Source organism: Cyanistes caeruleus, chromosome 14 (assembly GCF_971803275.1).
Source record: "Cyanistes caeruleus chromosome 14, bCyaCae1.hap1.1, whole genome shotgun sequence".
In the NCBI taxonomy this organism is placed as follows: Eukaryota; Metazoa; Chordata; class Aves; order Passeriformes; family Paridae; genus Cyanistes; species Cyanistes caeruleus.
Window position 1 is genome coordinate 3172427 of NC_141714.1, and position 9955 is coordinate 3182381.

Below are 9955 nucleotides of genomic sequence, written 5' to 3' on the forward strand. Positions count from 1 at the left end.
ATTTTTGGTAGTAAAAACAACAACAACAAAAAAGCCACATGTGGAATTCTGCTCATTTAGTTTATAAATAACTTGTTTTGGTAACAGCATTTTAGAAAGAAAATGGGAGCTATAGATGAGTTTAGTATTGTTTTATTGTTGTCAATACAGAATGAATTCAGAATAGCATGCATGTGTCTTTGTGACTAATACTTGAAACATTATCTACTGCCATTCATTAACTCTTATCCTAACTAATGTAAAATTATCATTTTCAGAGCAAAATGTTCTTGCTGACAACCAATCAAAAAAGATGATATACAAACTAATACTAAAAAGCCTTCTCAACTTGCTTTTTCTCTTGATTATTCATCATTTTGTACCATAAGCTTTGCTAAGGTATACCAGATCAAATCTAAGTAAAGGTGTTACACTTACTATACTTCTCTAGAGAGAAATGTTAATTTAGGGCAATGCTTTATCTGGTTCTATACAAAAGTGATTTTATGTCATTCATTTATACTTGAGAATTATCTATTATTTTTGTTTAAAGTTTCTGCTGCAAAATGCTTATTCTTTGCAGTCACTATTAAATTGATCAAAACCCATAAGCATGTGGTTTTTAATAAACATACAAGCCTAAAAATACAGAACCATCTCTGAGGCACTACTGAGGCAAACAGGCTCCTCTACACTGACAGTCCCCACACTATTTATTAGTGTTTTCACACTTGAGTTTTCTAAGCAAACGGCTTCCCCACCACTGTAGAGCTATTTCAACACTGTTCAGCCTAATTAAAACAGGACTGAAGGGGAAGGTGCCCTGCTATTATTGGTTTGGCCATGAACCTGATTTGTGACCTTGGGAGCTACCTTGGAACGTACCATTCCTTACCTACATTCAGAGCAAGTGCTGTTAAGCAAACAATAAATGTCTGGCCCTTACAGGATAACAAAACATCCAGAGCAGGAAAATTACCTATAAATGAGTCCACAAATAATTAGAATAAATAAAGAGCTAGACAGCTTGTGTCCTAATCTAGACATAACACGCTTCATTCCAACTGGCTGATGAGTGCTGTTCCCTGGATGTTCTTACCTGTACCAGGTTTGTGTGGCCAGGTTTTCGTAGTGGGAGGCTACAGGGGTGACAAACCTCTGTGCAGAGATGCCAAAATCTTCCTCCATGTCCAGCTGAGCCAAAACCAGCCTGCTGCAAGAGGGACACACTGCTGGCCAAGGCTGAGCCCATCAGCAGTGCCCCTAGTGCCTCTGGGATTATGTATTTGGGAAAAGAAAAAGCCTGCTGCAAAACAGCAGCTGGGAGAGAGGAGCAAGCATGTGACAGCAACAACCCTGTAGCCACTGAGGCCAGGGGAGGAGAGGCAGGTGAGGCACATGAGGGTCAGAGGAGAGATCCACCTGTAGAGATCCACCTACAGCCCATGGGGGCCACAGGGGAGCAGAGACGCAGCTGCAGCCCATGGAGGACCCCACGCCTGCTCAGGGTGATGCCCGAAGGAGGCTGTGAGCCCACGGGAACCCTCTGCTAGAGCAGCCCCTTCCTGAACCCTGTGGGATGGGAAAGGACCACGCTGGAGCAGCTCAGGAAGAACTGCAGCCCATGGGAAGGACCCACATGGGAGAAGTCCATGGAGAACCATCTCCCATGGGAGAGACCCCACACTGGAGCAGGGAAGGAGTGTGATGAGCTGAACTACAGCCCCCATTCCCATCCCCCCGCACTGCTCACCAGGAGGAGGCAGAGAATCAAGTAAAGCTAAACCTAGGAGAAAAGGAAGGGATGGGTAGAAAGTATTTTAATATTGGGGATTTATTTCTCATTACCCTACTCTGATTTGATGGGCAATAAATTAAGCTGATTTCCCCAGGCAGAGTCTGTTTTGCCCGTGATGGCAATTGCTGGGTGAAGTCCCTGTCCTTATCTCAACCTCAACTTTTCACTGTCCTCTCCCTCCCCTGCCCAGCTCAGCAGGGGCAGTGACACAGTGGGAACCCACTACGACCTCACCCCTGCACCAGCTGATGACTGTGCTTCCCAAAATCAAATCACCTCACCTTGGATAAACAAAATTTCAACAAACAGTTTTCATTCGGATCCAAGCTGTCACACATTCACGTAATTATATTTCTTCTGAAGGCATGTGAAACGATGAAAATTCAAAACCAGGGCAGTGGAAGGAGCAGCACTGACCACTCCAGCAGCAAACCCAGGAGACATTGGATTGTCCTCTGAAACTGCACTGAAAACCTTGTTATTGCACTCAGTTTCTATTTGTTTTCTTCAGACACTTTGCAAGTGGAAGTGGGGAATGTCCCAGTTATTGTCAACATCTGGAACAATAATTTGAAAGTGCATTTTCTTTAAACAAACACCTACCAACTATTACTCTAAACAAATGTCCTTCATCTGCATTTCAAGTGGCTCCTGAAAATGGTACAGGAGTCCTCTCCAGCTTTTATCTATCTCAATGTTTACAAATAGGCTTTTTTTAACCATATGCCTTCCTTAAGTTCAACACTTGTCTAAGATTTTTCTATGTTTAAACTTTAAAAATAGTTCAAGGGCCAAGTTTTTTTAAATTCATGTTTACAGGTGCTTCAAATACAGTCTCAGTCATTTTTCACTTTTGAAACGGAAACACTGCAGAACTACTATTAAGCAGACAAAATTAAACAACCCTTAGGAAAAATAATTAAAGAAAAATAAAACCAGATGTACTTTTAAACTGTAGACTGCCATCCTCTGCTTCAGACTGCATCCCTGTGTGAACAGCAGAAATCCAACAACCCACAGCAAAACTCTCAATATTTTATTTAGGATGGGGAGAAGAGAGGCTAGTCCTAAACCTTGATATAATCAGGCCAATATTCTGTCACCTGCAAATCTTCATTAAAGCTTTTCCTGATGAGAAGGAAAAAAGTCAGAATTAGCCCAATTCAAAGGTTTCAGTTACAAGGGTAGAGCCTGCACTGTTGTTTCACATAAAACATGTCAATATTGCGGCTGAACACACATGAATGAAATAGCTTAAAGCTGTGGGAAAGAGTGAAAGAGGATAAAACCTCCAGTAGGAGTTGTTTTATTTTCTTATCCCAATTAAAATAATGGAGTGAGCACCCCACACCTGCAATGTCATAAGAAAACTACTTCTGTCAGAAAAAATACAAAACCAGAAAATAAAATCAGCCGACTATTATATTACTTGAACAAGTAAAATATGGTTTTATAATGGTAGAGAAACAGAGCACTTCATCACAGTGCTTCATTTTTAACTCAACGATGATTTTCTGCAGGCAAAAGCAACATGACACTCTAAGTCCTAGATCAGATTCATATTTTGGATCTTACTTATAGTGAACACCAATTCTACCAAACCAAGTGAGGTTTTACACTCAGGATTCACACAATCTGTTTGTGTTGGCATGAAGCAGCTCTAGTGGCCAAGGACACAAACCCTCACACCTTGCACACACTTGATGCCATCCCCTCTGAGTCCTCTCCTTTCTCCTCCACTCCACACCAGGGATCTTTGGAGATCCTTAAGTCCAACCCCCAGCAGAAGCAGAGACAGGTACAGGAGGACACCCAGGACAATGTCCAGCCAGGTTCCAAGTGACTCCACAGATGGAGGCCCCACAATCTTTCTGGGTGAGCTGCTCGTGTTTGACCATTATCACAGTACTGCATTTCTCTTGTGCTTAGGAGGAATTGTACCACAATGACCTGACTAGATCAGATAATACCTGAGCACTAAAGCTCTGAAACACTCTCTGAAAAGAGATACTCTTTCTGGAAAGAGATGGAGGCATCCAGCACTTCATAAGAGATTCTGAACCTAACACTTTGTTAACACACACTCACTTTTTTACTTTGTTTAGAACTGACTTTTAATCCATGGGGGCTTAATCAAGTGATACCTGGTACAGTTGAAGATGCTTGATGATGTGGGTGAAGTAATTTTGGAGCTTAAATATGGCATAACAGGTTCAGACAAGTAAACAATTATCTTCCTCCAGACACACAAGGGAAATGAGAAAGTAACAGTTCAAAGTCACTAAGAGACCCTTTATTTGGTTCAAGGAAGATTACACAATTTCTTTCTGTTGACATGGTGTGAGTTATCACACTTCATTCACTAAGAAGTGAAAAAAAACCCCTTTGTTTTTAACTTGTTTCTTTAATGGGATCTTAAAAAAACCCAAACAAGCAACATTATCACAAACCCACAATGCAAAAGTAAGACAAACAATCTCACTGTTAAGGTTGGTTTCAATGCCACACTGAAGTGTAACTTCAATGGTGAAATACCCTGCAAGCTGAAAAAAGACTGAAGCTGCCACTTGAAAATCTAAACATTTTCACCCTTATGAGACAAAAATCATGCAAAGTGCACACCTTACTCTGCTGATTCAGGAAAGGAAGCTCAGTCTAGCACACATAACACACAAACCAAGCTGTCCTTAAAATGTCTGAACACACCCTGTGAGAAGGGAAGGAAGGGTGCATCATGACCAAGTGCATCAGGGACCCCTAACTCTAAAAATGCCTTTTGCTTCATTTGCCTGCTGCTCCCTGGAGCTGATGACAGGATCTCAAACCTCCTTCAGTACCAACTCTGCTGAGAATCAAAGCCTGGCCCTTCAACTCTCCCACATACCCCCAACCACAGCTGCCACAGCTTTGAGGGCTGTGGCTCCTCCAAAGCACAGGTTTTCATTTTACAGATAAAAGCCATCTCAGTCTCAAATTTATTGCCTATATTTTACCTTTGCTTTACATGACAGATGCATTTACCCAACAAAGCTTCTAGCTTAAACCCATTAAAACCTTCAGTTGGATCCAGTCAGATAGAAATTTCTACAACTATGCAGATTTTGGACTTGCAAATAAACTGCTTCAACGGCACTACAGCTGACATTGGTCAGCAACCTGTCATCAAGTTCTTGACTTTTTCAAGGTTTCACTCCTAACAAAAAAACAAAACAAAAGCAAACAAAACAAACCACCAACACTAATCAATCCATCACCCACCCTGAGTGACAGCTACATTTCATCACAGGCTATGAAAGCTTTATGCTCTACTTTCAGTAAATAAATCAGGACACTTCACCTCTTTTAAAGTCAACATAAAACCTTCCATTTTATTTGCCACTGAATTTCTACAATTTCTTCTTCCTCCTGCTGCCACACCAAGGGAACAACCTGCCACTGACCCATCCATGAACTCCTTCATGTTTCCAAATCACCTGCAGGCATGAGCTGAGCTCCAGCTATACAAAATGTGATTTCATGAGGTTCAGCACTATCCTTAGGCTTTCCCTTTATAAAAGACACTTCTGGTAATTCAATTTAAAATGTACTTTCTCACAGGCCACAGACATTTGTTTTTATGGTGAACACAGCACATTTTAGCATTACTTTGATATTTTCTTTTGGCGAGGTAGAGGTACATAAAAAGCATTCTCTTTTCCACCCTTCAAGCAGAGGGTACAAGGAGTTAGTCTGTAACAGAACTGAGACTTTCAAATTCACACAATGTTAAGATCACCCTGTTGCAGACTTTGTATTAAACACCCCTCCAACACACCAAATTGTTTCCCAGAAAATGAAGATACCTTCAGTTAAGCCCTGTAAAGACCCTGATACAAAGCTTGCAAAGCCATGACAGAAAGTATTGTACAAAACCAGAAATAATAAAGTCTCTACACTAAGTTCCTCTCCCAGAGAAATTCATTTAAGTGCTGCAGATATTGGTTCTGGGGCACACCTGGCACTGAAGATGACACAGTTTTGCTCTTCTTCAGGAAGAACCAAAGAATCTACCTATACTCATTCCAGAACAGTGTGGAAGACAGAGAACTTTCACTGTCCCTTTAGGGAATACAGAAGATTGGTGTTGACTTACTTCCAATTATATCATTGTGGCATCAAGTAACACACCTCAAACAACCCTGTAATATCACTCAGAACAAAGACATTCAACTGACTCAAAAATGCAGACAATATAATGAAAACTTTAAAATCAAACTACCAATATTACAATATGAGGTAAAAAGCCTGGATTAAAAAACCCCAAGAACTAAGCCTATTTTGTCAACTTTAAAAAAAACAACCCTACATTCACTGACTACCAGATAGTTCAAGTGAGGAAGATTCAAAACTTGTTTTCCTATTGCTGTGCTTATTTTGTACAATGTATTAACTGGTAGAAACAGGTTAGGTCACTATGATAAAGATTCCTCTCCATAAAAAGGAAAGCACAAGGAAAAAAAAAAAAGTTTTTTGGAGCAAAAGTTTTTGATGCCTCTTTATAAATATTTACAGAGGCAGCACTTTAAAAAAGTTTCTTAGGAGGTTACTCCAGTTTTCATCATTCTAAATTTCTCATTTGGGACATGGAAGGCCCCATGGATCTTAATATGAAATAAAAGTATTCTTGTAACAGAAGTTTAAAACTTCTCTGGGAACAGACTAGTATTGATTGATGATTTTCCTCTGAAACACTGCAAGTCAATCTTCCACAAGTACTGGGAATAGATTTTCCATCCAAATTCAGTTTTTTGCACATTTTCCCAAGAATTCTAACAGCGATCCCCCAGTCCTTTATTTCTACACACCTCTGACATAGACAAAACTGCAGAGAGCAGAGGATAAAGTGACAGGAACTCGGGCAGCTGACAGCCAACAGCACTTGTGGGAAATGGCAACAAAAGAGGAAGGCAGGGTGTGCTTTTGTTTTTCATTTCCTTCTCTCCAACTCAATTTTTAAAAAGAACTGGACAGAAATAAGGTAAAGCCCGTGCAATGTCCAGTACCATGTGTGACACTGCAGTGCTAAGCCCAGCCCTTCACACATCTTGTCAAGTGCAAACTGCTCAAGATGAGCTCTGCATGGGATGGGAATTTTAACAAACATTTAAACTGAATGAGAACTGAGCTCATGAACAGAAGGAAAGTTTGGAGCATCAAGAAATCATTATGTCTATCTACTTAAAAGCAGTTTGTCTGTCACAGGGCTGCTTACTCTGTGGGCAGATCCCACCCAAAGACTGCACACAATCTCAGATCTATTCTGTCAATGCTTTTTGACCTTCAAAATAACAAATAGTCTGAAATAATCCTATTCTGTCTGCAAGTAATCTAAGAACTGCAGGGAAAATGTATGAGCTTCCATATCCTCTTCCTCCAAAGCAGCCCCTTGCTAGTAACTCTAGTTGTGGCAATAATAACAACATAAGAATATGGAATGAATTTAATTACAACCCCAGCATATTATACAAGCGTTTCAAAAAAAGACAAACAAGATTATGCGCAACAGGGAAAAAAATATGACTATCACAAAAAAACAAAAAGTGAAGCGGTCCAAATTGAATAGTATTCTTCAGAATATAAAATACTAATTGTGACTGCAAACCAGACCATAAATATTAGTAACTCAGATCTTTTCATCCTACAAAAATCAAACTCTATGCTTAACTTTTGAGGGCTGGAGAAGAAAAAGGAGAAAGCCCCTTAATTAGCACTTCAGTCTACACAACAAAATAATCACTCCAAAAAAAGAAGTTGTTTGAACTGTCAAAGTACTTTAAGAACAACAGAGGGGAGAAAGTGGGAGTGAGAAGGAGAAAGGATGAGAGATGGACAATCTCTGTTTTACAAAATAAGGAAGAAATTACACGCAGAAGAAACTGCTAACTGCTGGGAAGTCCTGCAGCAAATAATGTGTATTTGCAATGCTCATGACCTACATCAGCGTGTGATCAACATCAACAATGATGATAATAATCAAAACCCTCTTTTTTATATATTCCTAATTGGAAACGTTAAGACTTCAAAAACAAGCAATATAAAATAGGAGAAAAGTCACTATCCCTGTAACTTTTGCCTAAAATGACACGGTAGTTACGAACTACTTAAAATAAGGCGGGAGGTGAAGATACATAAATAACACCGCGGAAAAAACTTTACACAAGGCTCAGCACTAAAGCCAGTGATGAGTACTAAAGACACAGCGATGCTTCTCTAACACGGTTTGAAGATATGTGCAGCATTTGTGGGGGTCAAGCGACAACACCTCATGGTTCTTGTAGCGCCCCAGGCACGTGTCTGTGGGTGATGGACTGCGGGGGTCAGAGCCCCGGGGATGCGTGCAAAACCGAAAGCACACAAAGACAACTATTTATTAACAGTTTAACATGGCGCCTCTCTCAGCCCGACTTTTCGGGCGTTTGTCAGTTACTGCCGTTCTGTGGCAGCCCCGCGACCGGATGGAGCGGCCTGGTGGAGGCGGCCGCTGCCTGTGCCCAGCGCGGGGCGCGGGCGGGGGCTCGGCGGAGCTTCCCCGCCGTGCTCGCACGTGGGGCGGGGGCCGCCCCGGGGCCCTCCCGCCGCACGGAGCGGTCCCTCCCGCCCCCCGCGCCTGGCCCGGCCCGGCCCCGCCGCCCAGGCCGAGAGCGGCGCTGCCCTCCCGCCGCCATCCCGCCTCCCTCCCGTCCCGCCAAGGCTGCGCCGCGCCAGGCCCGGCCCGGCCCCGCCCCACCCCGCGCGGCCGCAGCGGAGCCGCACGGCCCGGCCGTACCTCACGGGCTCTGCAGTCATGACTCCGCCGCCGCTGCTCGGAGCGGAGCGGCCGCCCGGGCCGGGGCCGCGCTCAGGCGCTGGGCGCAGACAAAGCCGCGGCCGCCGCCATCGCCAGCGCCGCCGCCATCTTAGCGGAGAGAGCCTGAGGGGACCTGCCTCCTGCCGCCGTCCTCCTCCACCGCCTCCCATTGGCTCGCAGCCGCCCACAGCTATTTTCTGATTGGGCGGCACCGCGCCGACTGTTGCTAGGGCAGTTTACGTCACCATCCCAACCTTCCCCGCGCTGATTGGCTGAGGCTATGCTGACGTCACGCTGGCGTCATGGACCGACACCCGTGACATCATTTGGTAACAAAGTGCACTGACACCTGCAGCCAGCAGGGGGCCCCAGCGCGCGGCTGCGGCCATGGCGGCGGGAGCCAAGCGCTGACACATCCCGGGGATGGACAGTGCGGAACAGGAGCCGGTGTCACACCGGGGACACATGGCCCTTCATTGATGGAGAACTGCATCCTTGGGCGACTCTGCAACCTCAATTCAACCACAGCAGGTTAACTACGGCATTTGGACACGTCGCCCTTAGGAAGAGCAACACGGAGCAGATGCCCAAACCTGTAGTAACAGCATCACAACAACCCTTCTCCTCCATGAGGATCACCAGAACCCTCCTCCGCTGCAAGGATCACCGCAACTACCCTTCTCCTTCAACAGATCACCAGAATGACCCTCAGCCTCTCCAGGGATCACCATCTTGACCACCCTCTGCAGGAACCAGCCCTGGAATTCCAAGCCCACAAGCAAGCTTGGGAGCAGAGTTTCCCAAGCACAAAGACAGCAAGACAAGGATAACATAAACCACACACAGGCTGAAGGTGGGCAGCCCCAGGTAACCCTGCCTGGGGCAGCTTCAGCCCAGCTTGGCTACAACTTTTCCTTTTTAATCAGGAAATTTAATCAGAAAATTCTCTAGATAAGGAGATGTAGCATTGGCAGCTGCACCTAAGTATGCCAAGACAATTTTCCCTGCTGGTACTAGCAACTTCTACACTCCTGTCAGATGTTAGAATGTTGTGAAAGGAGGAGGATTGGAATGCAGCCCTCTTCAAGGGAAAGCTGTTGCAGGCTTTTGTGAGAAGATGACTGAACTCGGCAGGCTGAGGTTGTGTGTGAGCTTCCATGACCACACGGGACCGAAACAGAACAGAAGAACAAAGCCAAGCCCAGTACCACCCAAAATCTGAAACAGGGGACAAGTATTAACCACTTACTGTAAAGAAAACCAGTTTTGAAAATTAACATATTTTTCTGCAGAAATTCAAGAAAAAAATAAAATATACCTACTCACCTGGTTTCATAAAGCAACATATGAAA

General features: G+C 43.9%; 1 protein-coding gene across 8 annotated transcripts in view; it reads right to left on the minus strand.

Moving 5' to 3' along the window:
• ATRX (ATRX chromatin remodeler) overlaps nucleotides 1–8885 on the minus strand; it is a 64252-nt gene extending 55367 nt beyond the window's left edge. The window contains exons 1-2 of one of the 8 annotated variants that reach the window (XR_015276160.1): nucleotides 8583–8817; nucleotides 1079–1189 (exon numbers count right to left, since the gene is read on the minus strand). Coding sequence is in view for 4 of the 8 variants with exons in the window: in XM_086850116.1 (XP_086706242.1) it covers nucleotides 1079–1189; nucleotides 8583–8773 (302 nt within the window). In the remaining 4 variants the exon portion in view is untranslated. Of the gene's footprint in view, nucleotides 1–874; nucleotides 959–1078; nucleotides 1190–8582 lie in introns of those variants that run through there. The other 7 variants (XM_086850116.1, XM_086850119.1, XM_086850117.1 and 4 more) reach the window with 7 other exon arrangements.
• Nucleotides 8886–9955: the final 1070 nt, after the last annotated feature.